Here is a 15412-nt window from a genome sequence, read left to right as displayed (position 1 = left end):
CCCTCCTCACACTCCAGCCCTCACATCTTCCCCTCCCTCCTCCCACCCCAGCCCTCATATCCCCCTTCCCTCCTCCCACTCCAGCCCTCCCTCCTCCCACGCCAGCCCTCACAACCCCCCTCCCTCCTCCCACCGCAGCCCTTACAACCCCCCACCCTCCTCCCACCCCAGCCCTCACAACCCCTCTCCCTCCTCACACCCCAGCCCTCAAACCCCTCTCCCTCCTCCCACGCCAGCCCTCATATCCCCCCTTCCCTCCTCCCACTCCAGCCCTCCCTCCTCCCACGCCAGCCCTCACAACCCCCCTCCCTCCTCCCACCGCAGCCCTCACAACCCCTCTCCCTCCTCACACCCCAGCCCTCAAACCCCTCTCCCTCCTCCCACGCCAGCCCTCACAACCCCCCTCCCTCCTCCCACCGCAGCCCTCACAACCCCTCTCCCTCCTCACACCCCAGCCCTCAAACCCCTCTCCCTCCTCCCACTCCAGCCCTCACAACCCCCCTCCATCCTCACACCCCAGCCCTCACACCCCCCACCCTCCTCCCACCGCAGCCCTCACACGCCCCTCCCTCCTCCCACCCCAGCCCTCACAACCCCCCTCCATCCTCACACCCCAGCCCTCACACCCCCCACCCTCCTCCCACCGCAGCCCTCACACGCCCCCTCCCTCCTCCCACCCCAGCCCTCACAACCCCCATCCATCCTCACACCCCAGTCCTCACAACCCCCATCCATCCTCACACCCCAGCCCTCACACGCCCCCTCCATCCTCACACCCCAGCACTCACACCCCCCCTCCCTCCTCCCACACCAGCCCTCACAACCCCCCTCCCTCCTCCCACCTCAGCCCTCACACCCCCCTCCCTCCTCCCACCCCAGCCCTCACAACCCCCTCTCCTCTCACCTCAGCCCTCACAACTCCCACTCCATCCTCACACCCGAGTCCTCACAACCCCCCTCCATCCTCACACCCCAGCCCTCACACCCCCCCTCCCTCCTCCCACCCCAGCCCTCACAACCCCCCTCCATCCTCACACCCGAGCCCTCACAATCCCCCTCCCTCCTCCCACCTCAGCCCTCACACCCCCCTCCCTCCTCCCACCCCAGCCCTCACAACCCCCTCTCCTCTCACCCCAGCCCTCACAACTCCCACTCCATCCTCACACCCGAGTCCTCACAACCCCCCTCCATCCTCACACCCCAGCCCTCACAACCCCCTCTCCTCTCACCCCAGCCCTCACAACTCCCACTCCATCCTCACACCCGAGTCCTCACAACCCCCCTCCATCCTCACACCCCAGCCCTCACACCCCCCTCCCTCCTCCCACCCCAGCCCTCACAACCCCCCTCCATCCTCACACCCCGGCCCTCACAACCCCCCTCCATCCTCACACCCCAGCCCTCACACCCTCCTCCCACCCCAGCCCTCGCAACCCCCCCCCTTCTCTCACGCCAGCCCTCAGAACTCCCCCTCCATCCTCACACCCCAGCCCTCACAACCCCCCTCCATCCTCACACCTCAGCCCTCACACACCCCCTCCCTCCTCCCACCGCAGCCCTCACAACCCCCCTCCCTCCTCCCACCTCCCACCCCAGCCCTCACAACCCCCCTCCATCCTCACACCCCAACCCTCACAACCCCCCTCCCTCCTCCATCCTCACACCCCAGCCCTCACAACCCCCCTCCATCCTCACACTCCAGCCCTCACACCCCCCCTCCCTCCTCACACCCCAGCCCTCACACTCCCCCTCCCTCCTCCCACCCCAACCCTCACAACCCACCCCAACACTCCCCCCTTCAGATCTGGAACATATCCCATGATTGGCGGAAATCATTAGGAATCGGACACGTGCACTATTACAAGTTCACTAGCCAACGTGCCGCTTGGATTTAGAGTGTTGACAATGGGATACTCATTGACATAGTAACCTGCAAATTGCCTTTGTATTATAGATTTACCAGCGGGGTTTCTGGTCTTCTGGTATATGTACCGATTCGCAAGTCGACCATTTTTGTTTATAGATACAACGAAACAAACTACCTATTTTGCCGAATTAACTCAAAAATAGTCCACATTGGCCATCAGCCAGACTCACCTGAATACAACTTCAGGGTAGGGAAGAAGCAGGGTGTACAAGAGGGGCGGGGGGGGGGGGGGGGGGGGGTGGAGTTTTCCCTGGTGTCCTGGGCACATGTCCCTCAGCCATCATTAGCAGAACAGTTTATCTGGTCATTATCACATTGCTGCTTGTGGGATCTTGCTGTGCGCAGATTGGCTGCCTCGTTTCCTACATTGCAACAGTGATTGTACTTCCAACAGTATTTCATTGGTTGCCAAGAGCTTTGGGACGAGCTGAGGCAGTGAAAGGCGCTATACAAATGCAAGTCTTGCGAGATTATGGAGAGCTAGAGACATTGTCAGATTAAACTGATGACACTCTTGTTGCAGCTTCAGTTGGTGCTCAAATACAGAACCGCACAAGTTAAGAGAGTCAAAAGAGTCCATCCTCATTCTAATTTGAGGTTAAGATGAATTGCATTTCATTAAGAAACAAAGCCTCTGATTATTGTCTGTGTTTATTAATAGTAAGGAACATTAAAGATTCTCATTACTGACACCTGCACGACATGTAGAGGAGCAGGGATGGACAGAGAGAGAGAGAGAGAGAGGCAGACAGACAGACGCACAGATTTGTCGATGAACTTACATTACTCAATTTTTTTGTTATTCCTTCATGGGATGTGGGCATCACTGGCCAGGCCAACATTTATTGCCGATCCCTAATTGCCCTTGAGAAGGTGGTGGTGAGCTGTCTTCTTGAACCGCTGCAATCCTTGGGGTGTACATACACCCAGAGTGCTGTTAGGAAGGGAGTTCCAGGATTTTGACCCAGTGACAGTGAAGGAACGGTGATATAGTTCCAAGTCAGGATGGTGTGTGACTTGGAGGGGAACTTGCAGGTGGTGGTGTTCCCATGTATCCACTGCCCTTGTCCTTCTAGTTGGTAGAGGTCGCGGGTTTGGAAGGTGCTGTCTAAGGAGCCTTGGTGCGTTACTGCAGTGCATCTTGTAGATGGTACACACTGCTGCCACTGTGCATCAGTGGTGGAGGGAGTGAATGTTTGTAGATGGGGTGCCAATCAAGCAGGCTGCTTTCTCCTGGATGGTGTCGAGCTTCTTAAGTGTTGTTGGAGCTGCACCCATCCAGGCAAGTGGAGAGTATTCCATCACACTCCTGACTTGTGCCTTGTAGATGGTGGACAGGCTTTGGGGAGTCAGGAGGTAAGTTACTCGCCGCAGGATTCCTAACCTCTGACCTGCTCTTGTAGCCACAGCAATTATACGGTTACTCCAGTTCAGTTTCTGGTCAATGGTAATCCCTAGTGGTGGATTCAGCGATTGTAATTCCATTGAATGTCAAGGGGAGATGGTTAGATTCTCTCTTGTTGCAGATCGTCATTGCCTGGCACTTGTGTGGTGCGAATGTTAATTGCTACTTATCAGCCCAAGCCTGGATATTGTCCAGGTCTTGCTGCATTTCTACACGGACTGCTTCAGTATCTGAGGAGTCAATTAATGATGCTGAACATTGTGCAATCATCAGTGAACATCCCCACTTCTGACCTTATGATGGAGTGAAGGTAATTGATGAAGCAGCTAAAGATGGTTGGGTCTGAGGAACTCCTGCAGTGATGTCCTGGAGCTCAAATGATTGACCCAATTATAAAACACCAATTGATTGTTTGCAGAGAGGTACCATTTCAGAGCAGATTAGCCAGATCTGAGATACCATCACTCCATCCTCAACACCCGCTTCACCCTTCTCCGCCCCCTCACTGCTGACATACACTTCGAATCCACCCACGAGTCAAACCTCACATTCTGTCCATCAGTTCTGCCATTTCGTGGGCTCCATCTCCATAATTTCACTGATCCACAGACTCGACTTCCAACGGCAAAATATCCCCAAGCTGCCAAACTTCAGGAGTTTCACTATCAATCCCTAGGATTTCCAAATGAGATGCGCTAAAGCCCAGGACACAGCTTATGTGACCTCAGCGCAGTGAAGCTCCATTACTCCTGCCAAGCAGTGTTAAATACCAACAATTGTAACTCCAGCTACTCCATCTTGACTCATTCGGTCACTGTAAGCCAATGCCTCCATGTTACCTTTACAATACACTGTTACAACCTCAGTAGGGACCGTTAACTTTAAAACAAGAGATATGAACTCCCCAGACCAATTAAGGAATTACCCAACAAGATTTCATGTTTAAGACTTTTACTGTGACAACTAAACTCAAAATCAACATTAATTAAACAGGACTTACTAGGTAGCCTTTCCCATTAAATTATTCGAACACTCAAAAACAAAACCCACACCACATTTATATGTTACACAATGTTATCATCGAAAAGTATCCTTGCAGTTAAAAGTCCCAAACTCCTCCCAGTTGCAATGGGTTGGATCTCCGAGTCCGTTTCAAAAAGCAATGTCCTCTTCATTCACTTCTCCCAAGCACATTCAACCTGGTCTTGCATTAATAAGGCAATCTCTAGTGACCCTGCTGGTCTTTTCTCCTCCACAAACTTCAACTTCCGAATTGGGTTCAAGCCTTTTGATGTATCTGTGATCTGAGAGCAGTTGTTTCTCTCTCTCTTGAGGCTGCTGCTGCTCGTCTTCCTGTCTTTCTTTCAATCTTACAGCCTGTTGAATTTATTCCGAGCAAAAGTCAATAGTTATTTGCCTTTCACAATTCACAGAGTCCATAAGTGTGACCATAGTAAAACCCCCTTGGCCTTCCTTTGTTTCTAGGTGTTAACATTCGAATTTGCATTTTTAGAGCCTTGTTTTCAATCTGTGAGTCAGGGAGACCGAAGCCCTTTGTCCTTTAGGTGTTATAACCTTGCACTTGGCTTTCAAAAGGGTCTTCGAAATGGTTTCCTTGTTCTCATGGTAACCAAGATCCCTGGCTTTTGTCACTTGGCAGGATTGGTGTGAGGTCACAGGTCTCCTTCCAATCCATTTTACACTGCATTAAAGATCGCAGTTGTGTGAAACATAACCATACTGCAAAGTCCAGCATTCATAACAACACAAATACTCCTCCTGCTTTGAGATGAACAATGCCACAGGACATCTGTTGGTTTAAATACAAATTTGAAGAGTTCATTGTGAGTACTTTTAATGGGTGAAAAAACATTCAGTAACATTAAGGAACTTCGCTGTCGTAGGAAACTTCTGTTCTAGATGATGATAATTATTAACAATATATTAAAATGTTAGAATTGGAAAAATGAGAATTTTTCACATAAAAGTATATAGTTGTCTTAATACTCGACATGTTGAAGTTTAAAAGTTCTAAATTTTTAAAAGTTCGAAACCTCCTATAATTTCTTTACTGCGATCCTGGAGCTAAGTATTCGCTTTTCGCCTAATATTGTCTATCAACAGTCCTGATTTCAAGATGCAAATTCGACTTATTAATTGCATGTTAATTGTACTATTGTGCCAACAGGTACAAGCCATTTATAAGTGCAACATTCAAGTGAAAACGTATGTTACCTGGATATGTTAATCACTTTAATTTTGCAACAGGCGGACTGGCGATAACGTGATTACTATTACAGTTCTGGAATGTAATTGAATGAGATTTTAATATCAGCAAATTACCTTATGAGACCCGATCCAATTGCGGAGTGATTTATCGAACTCAGAAAATGTTGGAAATACTCAACAGCTCAGGCAGAAACAGTGGGGAGAGAAACAGAGTTAATATTTCATTGACCTGAAATGTTAACTCTGTTTTTCTTTCTCCCCAGACGCTGCTTGAGCATGCTGAGTATTTCCAGCACACTTTCCCTTTGGTTCCCAAGTTCAGATTTCCAGCATCTGCACTATTCTGATTTTGTGCTACCTTTAGGCTAGCTCAGAATCATAGAACAGTAATTAGTTTGATATTAAAGCAGAAATGATAGAAGTTGTACAATGGTAGGATAAGACCTGTTTTCATAGAATGATACAGCACAGAACGAGGAAGGAACATAGGGAGTGGAGGAGGTCTTTTAAGCCCTCGAGCCTGTCCTGCTAGTCACTGAGATCACGGCTGACCTGTAACCTTCCAAGACACTTCACAGAGGCCCGATATTTTCTGTTTTATTTTGTAGATTTCTTGCAGCCGCAGTATTTTGCATTTCTATTCACTTCTGAAAGACCTGCGTCTGATATTTAGACTATGATACAGCAGAGAAAGAGGCCATGCGGCCCGTCATGCTTGGGGCTGCATAAATTTAATATGGACTGTTTGTTTGCAAGCAGAGAGTAGAAACAAAAACACAGTTTTTAAAAAATAATTTTATTTCCCCAGCAATGAAGCCCGGTGAATCTATCGGCTCGGCTTCCTGATCTGAGGAAGATGTCTGAGGCTGCAATTTGCATCCGGAAGTGAAGCAGGGCTGGTGGGCGGGGTCAGGAGGACGGGGCGGGGCGGGGCCGAGAGGCGGGGCCTGGAGGCAACGGCTGGGACCCAGGCAGGGGCGGGGCCGAGGTCTAGGGGCGGGACCATGGTTTAGGGGCGGGGCCTTGCGTCAGGTGGCCTCGGTCTCGTCCGCTTTCCCTCCTTATATAAAACGTCGCCGCCGCGGCTCCGCCACTTCTTTAGCGCGACGGCGGACTTGGAGTTACCTGATGGCCGAGAGCGCCCCTGCAAAAGCGGATGCCCCTGCACCCATTCCGCCCGATGCTGCGGCCCTGGCCACCAAGAAGAAGGCCGCCTACCGGCCGCAGAAAGGCGGCGCGGCCGCGGTGGCTGAGCAGATCCTGGAGGCGGTGGCCGCCACCAAGGAGCGCCAGGTCGCCAAGCTGGGCGGCCTGAAAAAGACCATCTCGGCCTCCGCCTACGAGCCGGAGAAGGGCGGCGCCCGGCCCAACCAGTCGGCCAGCACCTTGGCCAACAAGGGCTCCCCGGCCGAGAGCGGCGCCGGCACGTCTATGGCCTCCCTCCACCCGGACCCGGAGGAGGAGCAGGAGGGGAAACGGGAGGAAGGAGAGGCCGAGGACGGCGTCAAAGGAGGGGCCAAGAGGAAAGTGCCGAAGGCCAAGAAAGCGGCCCCGAAGAGAGCGGCGGCCAAGCCTGCCGCCCACAAACGTGCCAAGAAACCGCCGGCCAAGAGCCCCCGGAAGGGGGCGGCGGCCAAGCCGAGAAAAGCCCCCAAGCGGCCGGCGGCATCCAGGCCTGTGGGGCGTAAACAGCGGGCGGGGAAGAGGAGGTAGACGGCGCAGGAGCGGCGAAGCATCTGAACACAAAAGGCTCTTTTCAGAGCCACTCACACATTTCCTACATGAGGAGCTAAAAGAACAGATTCATGAATTAAAAATGAGGGAAATACTCAGCAGCAAAATAGAACAGGTTATATACAAATTCAGAGGCAGGAAAAGTGAGTCCCAGAGAGATACAGCACTGAAACAGGCCCTTTGAGTCTGTGCCGACCATCAACCACCCATTTATACTAATCCTACATCAATCCCATATTCCTTCCCTACATACACCAGGGGCAATTTATAAGGGCCTATTTACCTATCAACCTGCAAGTCTTTGGCTGTGGGAGGAAGCCCACGCAGACACAGGGAGAACTTGCAAACTCCACGCAGGCAGTACCCAGAACTGAACTCAGGTCGCTGGAGCTGTGAGGCTGCGGTGCTAACCACTGCGCCACTGCGAGTAGAGGAGGAAAGGTCCAAAGGGAAAAGTCTGCTATAGGGTGCAAGGCAGGAGAGATTAAATGACAACGGGACAAGGTGGAAGGAGTGGTAATTGAACACGTTAAGAAACAACATTTGTCTGGAGGTGTGAATGGCAGGATCCTGAATAGGAGCCGACCGAACACAAAGTGTAGTGAAAAAGAGAGATGGGGAGGGGAGTGAAAAACATGAGCAAAATTGGAGGCGGAAGTTACGGTGTGAAGTTGTTGAATTCAATGTTGAATCTGGAAGGCAGTAAAGCGCCTAATGGAAAGATGAGGTTTCTTGAACTCGCGTTGAGCTTTATTGGAACACTGCAGGAGGCCGAGGACCGGGTGGGTGGGAGCAAGGTGGAGAATTTAAATTACTGCAAACTCGGGGTCGCGCTTTTAGACTGGACGCAGGTGTTCCACAAAGCGATCACCCAGTCCGCGCTGAGCCTCCCCAGTGTGGAGGAGACCACATTGTGAGCAGCGAATACAGTATACTAAATTGAAAGAAGTATAAGTAAATCGCTGCTTCACCCGAAAGGGCCTTGGATGGTAGGAAGGGAGGAGGTGAAAGAGCAGGTGTTGCATCTCCTGTGCTTGCATGAAAAGATAACTTGGGAAGGGGTAATCTCCCCTTCCAAATTCTCCCCGTCACCCCACTGGATCACATTTTTAGGGTACAGTAGCATAGTGGTTAGGTTACTGGATGAATGATCCGCAGACATAAGTTCAAATCCCATGATGGCATGTCATGAAAGGCTGCGATCCACACCGAATGCAGCGGTTCAAGAAGGCAGCTCACCACCACCTTCTCAAGGGCAATTAGGGTTGGGCAATAAATGCTGTCCTTGACCTCATGAATTGATAAAAAAAGAATTGTTCGCTTGCCTAGTTATTCAAAAACCTGTAATGTACATGACCAAATGTATTCAGCATTTACCTGGGAAGGTTATTCGAAAATAAAGCATAATTTCTGGTGGGTACTTGATTTCAAATCTGGTACTGATTCTATCTGTGAATCATTTGCAAAACATGACTCAGGGAAAATTTACAAGGTCTGTAGAAATAGTCTTAATGTGTGAACTCTGTTAAAAGAAATAAGTAATTTTGGAATATTGAGCTCTGCTGCAACAGTATCGACTGCCAATTGCAGGTGAATAATTCTTTCCATTCAAAACTTCAAACATCCTCTGGCATAAAAGGAGGTCTTAGGCTCCCCTTTCGCCCTTTCTCTCGTTTGACCGCAACAGGGTTTACTTCTTTTTAAAAACATTGGTTGTGCCTACCATTTCAGTGAGTGTTTGACCTCATTCCTCTAACGTAATTGCAAAAGAACCAATCGGACAGGTTTTCTTGAGTTTAAACAAGAAAGAGGTAAGTTCATTACAAAACACACTAACCCGATTTATAAAATACTAAAAAATACGCTACACATTCATACGAGAATCACACACAGATAGATTACAGAGGGAAACAGATTTGGTGATTAGATTAAAGTCCAGAATAAATGGAACTTAACGACAGTCTGTAACTCCAGTAGTCCTCGGCTGAAGCTGTATTCTTGAAGTCCTCGCTGGTCAAAGTGCACTGTGGTTGGCTTGCTTTGCTCAGGGCTCCTGAAAGCAGAATTGGTTGTTGATTCCCTTCCCCTGTTGCTGGCTGTAGTGGTCTGTAGGCTTGGATGAGGGTCCCCCAGTCACAGCCGATTCTTTTCTCCATATTTTCTGGAGAGAGAGACACACACACACGCAGGGGGAGCAGCTGCTGTCTTCGCTGCCGTACTCTCAGTTACTGCCTGTCTGCTGTCTGTGTCACACAACTTTAGTTTCTTCAGAGATGAGCCGGTAGTCACATGGTTCTATCAATCCCCTTTGTTTCTGATCAGGTATTTCTGGAATCTTCTAATGAAATTCGAGGTGCTACATGCCCCAGGGTGTCCATCCACACTTGGAAGGGGTTGGTTCTTTCAAAGTCAATGGGTGGGAATGGCCTTGACTGCTGTGCTAATAAAACCAAAGCCAGCATTTATTGCCCATCCCTAATTGCCCTTGACAACTGAGTGGCTTGCTAGTTCATTTCAAAGGGCAGTTAAGCACCAACCACAATACTGTGGGTCTGGAGTCACATGTAGGCCAGACCAGGTAAGGACAGCAGATTTCCTTCCCGAAAGGACATTAATGAACCGGATAGGTTTTTTTTACAAGAATCAATGAAAGCTTCATGGCACCATTACTGGGACAACTCCAGATGTGAACCCGTGTGCCCAGGGCCTCTGGATTACTAGCCCAGTGACATTACCACTCCGCCACCATCATCCCTAATGGCCAATAGATTCATTCACAATAAATCATGCATTAACATAGCAATGTGAATATCTGTAAGAAATTAAGTAAACTAGCGAGTAAGGCGGTTTGAATTAGAAATGCGCATTTTAAAAAAGTTCAAACCATGACACAAATGAGTGACATTAACATGAGTGACAAAGTGGATATTTTTGAAACGTGCCACTTGGTTAGATTCTTCCACACCAGTCAATCGTAACATGAAACAATGGGGAAAAAACAACTTGAAATACATTGTTCATGGGATGTGGGTAATGCTCACAAGGCTGTTTGTCTTCACTATTCTTAGACTTGAGTTTTTGTGCTGATGGCCCACAATAGCATCAGACAAGAAATTCCAGAACTTTGACCCAACAGAGAAATTGCAATATAATAAAGAAAGAATGGAAAGATTTGAATTTGGACTAATTTGGATAGCTCTTTCAAAGAACCAGCAGAGACGTGACAGGCCTGTGATTCTACTCTATGATTCTCTTAAGTCCTGGTCAGGACTGGTCGGGTTTATGTTTGCTCTCCTTTCCAGCTTAACAATTTCTTTGCGCTCAGTCACTGTGAGCAAGTGGTCCAGAAATGTTGGCAGCCAATAGCTGAGCCCAAAATCTCAAGAATCTACTTCCGCCACACTGTCTATAATAATTCTGCATAAACGCAGAACCACTGTTGGGAAACAAATCCTTAAATCAATAGATGCAATAAAGACTATGATTCACATACCTTCATTGTCACCAGTTGCAGGTTCAAGTGAAACCTCCAGCAGATTGCTCCTATTATGAAATGGTCATGTTCTAACTTTTTGCCCAAGTAGTTTGATGGGGTACAACTAGATGCCAAGAAAGAGTTGGCAGGACACAACCACTTGCAAAGCAACTTTACAGTCGGTGCTGATTTGCCTTCATTTTTATTTGTTTGTGAAAATTACAATTGTGGTCTCCCAGTGTGTCAGCTGTATCTGTGGGTAGCACATTCACCTGAGCCAGAAGGTTGTGGTTTCATTCATTCCATCAGTACTATGCTAGCTCTTTAAGAGAGCTTTCAAATTATTCTCACTCTTCCTCACTTTCCCCATAGCCATGCAAGTTTTTCTTTCAAGTATATAACCCTTTTGAAATTTATTAAATCTGTTTTCACCATCCTTTCAGGCAGTACATTCCAGGTTATAACTAGCTGCACAGAAAATTCTCACCTCTCCCCTGTAGATGAGAAAACAGAAGCTTTTATTTGCCTTTGGTGTTCCCTGCCTAAACCTGTTCAGTTCTCTCTTCATCTTTAAGACGCTCCTTAACCTTTAACTGTTTGAACAAGATTTGGTCACCTGTCCTAATATTGCTTTATGTGCTGTCAAATTTGGTTTGACGACACTCATGTAGCTATGTTAAACGTGATGTATAAATCATGGGGCAGGACGTCAGAAATGCTCCATCCATCAATATTGGTGACCACGCTCTGGAAGTGGTTCGAGAGTTCAGCTACCTAGGCTCAACTATCACCAGTAACCTGTCTCTCGATGCAGAAATCAACAAGCGCATCGGAAAGGCTTCCACTGCTATGTCCAGACTGGCCAAGAGAGTGTGGGAAAATGGCGCACTGATACGGAACACAAAAGTCCGAGTGTATCAAGCCTGTGTCCTCAGTACCTTGCTCTATGGCAGCGAGGCCTGGACAACATATGTCAGGCAAGAGCGACGTCTCAATTCATTCCATCTTCGCTGCCTCCGGAGAATACTTGGCATCAGGTGGCAGGACCGTTTCTCCAACACAGAAGTTCTCGAGGCGGCCAACATCCCCAGCTTGTACACACCACTGAGTCAGCGGCGCTTGAGATGGCTTGGCCGTGTGAGCCGCGTGGAAGATGGCAGGATCCCCAAAGACACATTGTACAGCGAGCCCGCCACTGGCATCAGACCCACCGGCTGTCCATGTCTCCGCTTTAAAGACGCCTGCAAACACGACATGAAATCCTGTGACATTGATCACAAGTCGTGGGAGTCAGTTGCCAGCGTCCGCCAGAGCTGGCGGGCAGCCATAAAGACGGGGCTAAAATGTGGGGAGTCGAAGAGACTTAGTAGTTGGCAGGAAAAAAGACAGAGGCGCAAGGGGAGAGCCAACTGTGTAACAGCCCCGACAAACAAATTTCTCTGCAGCACCTGTGGAAGAGTCTGTCACTCTAGAATTGGCCTTTATAGCCACTCCAGGCGCTGCTTCACAAACCACTGACCACCTCCAGGCGCTTACTTGTCTCTCGAGACAAGGAGGCCCAAAAGAAAAAAAATATGTATAAATGCAAATTGTTACATATACAGCATGTCCCAAAGTGCTTCAGTCAATAAGTTGCTCCTGAAATGTAGTTAACTGGTGATTTACCAGGGAACACAGGCACCACAAGGTGCCACAAGCAAAATAATTGAATAGTTAACAAAAACAAGAAATGCTGGAATCACTCAGCAGGTCTGGCAGCATCTGTGGAAAGAGAAGCAGAGTTGAATAGTTAAGCAGTTTGTGAAAGAAACAAACTGCTGGAAATACTCAGAGAAACATTTCGGGTCAATGATCTTTGATCAGAACTAGAATTTTTTTTAAGGACGTAGGTTTCAAGCAAGTAGAGGTAGGGAACGTAAGGAGGGAAGAACAAAAATTAATGTCTAAGGCGGGATAAAATGACAAAAGGGATGATACAAGGCGGAAGATAACGGGACCACAAACAAAAGATGTAAACTGGGGAAAACAGCGTCAACAGCCGCCGTCTAATAAAAATTGGACTTTTATGAGCTGAATACGACATGGAGACCGAACGCAGTTCCTTCATGAAGACAAAAACACGATGAATCGAATTCTTCTGAAAGCCACCAGCAATGCACTATCCTAAACATTTCTTAAAGAATACAGAACTACATTCGAAGTGTTTAGTTATACGGTTTTCTAAAGACATTTGGTGGTTCTTAAAAGAACCTTTGGTTTCTAAATCACGTTTTTTTAAAGATGGCTTCAACCACCGAAGCCATACAGGGTCCGTCCCTGGCGTTTCAGCGCGTACACCACATCCATGGCCGTTACAGTCTTCCGCTTGGCGTGTTCAGTGTAGGTGACCGAGTCCCTGATGACATTTTCGAGAAAAACCTTCAAAACCCCACGAACCTCCTCGTAGATCAGACCGGAGATGCGCTTAACGCCCCCACGGCGAGCCAGCCGACGAATAGCCGGCTTAGTGATACCCTGGATGTTATCTCGGAGCACTTTGCGGTGCCGCTTTGCGCCGCCTTTACCGAGTCCTTTACCACCTTTGCCTCTGCCCGACATTGTCTACAACCGCTAACAAGCAAGTGAAGACACTGCCTTTCTGCCCCATTTTATTCAGTGTGAGCGGACCTGGGTGTAGAACTGAGAAGGGAATCGACTGGCGCACATCACGTGACTGCGCTTCGGCATCTGTCAATTTTAAGCCAATCTGTCCGACTGTAAATTACAATGTAAGGTGAGGTTAGGTACTTGGCCTCACGAAAAGCTCCCTTGTGCTTATTTTCTGGGGGGTGGGGGCGATTTATGAATTAATATCCACAATTAAAACAAAACCAAATTAGTTTGTGTTGAACTATCATAAGTCTTTTTAAACAACCTGTTCTTGGGAACCAAATATATTTACTGTGGGATGCCCGTAATCTATTAAAAATGAATTTCATTTCAATTGATTTACGCTGACACCGGGAACAAACTCACTCCCAAAAAACTCTCATGACACGAACAACTGAAGTTAATAGAACATAGAACAGTACAGCACAGTACAGGCCCTTCGGCCCACGATGTTGTGCCGAACCTTTAACCTACTCGAAGATCAAACTACCTACATAACCTTCATTCTACTATCATCCAGGTACCTATCCAAGAGTCGCTTACATGTCCCTAATGTATCTGTTTCTACTACCACCGCTGGCAGTGTATTCCACGCACCCACCACTCTCTGTGTAAAGAACCTACCTCTGACATCTCCCCGAAACCTTCCTCCAATCACCTTAAAATTATGCCCTCTGGTGATAGCCCTTTCTGACCTGGGAAAAAGTCTCTGACTATCCACTCTATCTATGCCTCTCATCATCTTGTACCCCTCTATCAAGTCACCTCTCATCCTTCTTCGCTCCAATGAGAAAAGCCCTAGCACTTTCAATCTTTCTTCGTAAGACATGCCCTCCAGTCCAGGCAGCATCCTGGTAAATCTCCTCTGCACCCTCTCTAAAGCTTCCACATCCTTCCTATAATGAGGCGACCAGAACTGAACACAATATTCCAAGTGTGTTCTAACCAGGGCTTTATAGAGCTGCAGCATAACCTCGCGGCTCTTAAACTCAATCCCCCTGTTAATGAAAGCCAACACACCATACGCCTTCTTAACAACCCTATCAACTTGGGTGGCAAGTTTGAGCGATCTATGGACATGGACCCCAAGATCCCTCTGTTCCTCCACACTGCCAAGAATCCTGTCTTTAAGCCTGTATTCTGCATTCAAATTCGACCTTCCAAAATGAATCACTTCACACTTTTCCAGGTTGAACTCCATCTGCCACTTCTCAGCCCAGCTCTGCATCTTGTCAATGTCCCGTTGCAACCTACAACAGCCTTCCACACTATCCACAACTCCAGCAACCTTCGTGTCATCGGCAAACTTGCTAACCCAGCCTTCCACTTCCTCATCCAAGCCATTTATAAAAATCACAAAGAGCAGAGGTCCCAGAACAGATCCCTGCGGAACACCACTGGTCACCGAGCTCCAGGCTGAATACTTTCCATCTACTACCACCCTCTGTCTTCTATGGGCCAGCCAATTCTGTATCCAGACAGCCAACTTTCCCTGTATCCCATGCCTCCTTACTTTCTGAATGAGCCTACCATGGGGAACCTTATCAATCGCCTAGCGAAAATCCATATACACCACATCCACTGCTCTTCCTTCATCAATGTGTTTTGTCACATCTTCAAAGAATTCAATAAGGCTTGTGAGGCATGACCTGCCCTTCACAAAGCCATGCTGACTGTCTCTAATCAAACTATGCTTTTCCAAATAATCATAAATCCTGTCTCTCAGAAATGCTCTCCCACCGAGAGATTTGCCACCTGGCCTGGTTCGTTGCCAAGCACCAAATCCAACATAGCCTCCCCTCTAGTCGGCCTATCTACATATTGAGTCAAGAAACCTTCCTGGACACACCTGACAAAAACTGCTCCATCCAAACTATTTGCACTAAGGAGGTTCCAATCAATATTAGGGAAATTGAAGTCACCCATGACAACAACCCTGTTACTTCTGCACCTTTCCAAAATCTGCCTCCCAATCTGTTCCTCCGTGTCTCTG

General features: G+C 48.4%; 2 protein-coding genes across 2 annotated transcripts; one reads left to right on the top strand and one right to left on the bottom strand.

Annotated features, from left to right (window-relative positions):
* The first annotated feature begins 6689 nt into the window (after positions 1-6689).
* LOC137345693 (histone H1.4-like) lies at positions 6690-7274 on the top strand. Its single transcript, XM_068008957.1, has one exon. The coding sequence runs from the start codon at positions 6690-6692 to the stop codon at positions 7272-7274; it is 585 nt and encodes a 194-aa protein (XP_067865058.1).
* A 5782-nt stretch (positions 7275-13056) lies between these two features.
* On the bottom strand, positions 13057-13368 carry LOC137345943 (histone H4-like). Its single transcript, XM_068009190.1, has one exon. The coding sequence runs from the start codon at positions 13366-13368 to the stop codon at positions 13057-13059; it is 312 nt and encodes a 103-aa protein (XP_067865291.1).
* Positions 13369-15412: the final 2044 nt, after the last annotated feature.

Source organism: Heterodontus francisci, chromosome 29 (assembly GCF_036365525.1).
Source record: "Heterodontus francisci isolate sHetFra1 chromosome 29, sHetFra1.hap1, whole genome shotgun sequence".
In the NCBI taxonomy this organism is placed as follows: Eukaryota; Metazoa; Chordata; class Chondrichthyes; order Heterodontiformes; family Heterodontidae; genus Heterodontus; species Heterodontus francisci.
This window is presented reverse-complemented; position numbering and strand designations above follow the sequence as displayed.

Coding starts and splice junctions, on each gene's coding strand:
- LOC137345943 (XM_068009190.1), bottom strand. CDS start 13,368: ATGTCGGGCAGAGGCAAAGGTGGTAAAGGACTCGGTAAAGGCGGCGCA.
- LOC137345693 (XM_068008957.1), top strand. CDS start 6,690: ATGGCCGAGAGCGCCCCTGCAAAAGCGGATGCCCCTGCACCCATTCCG.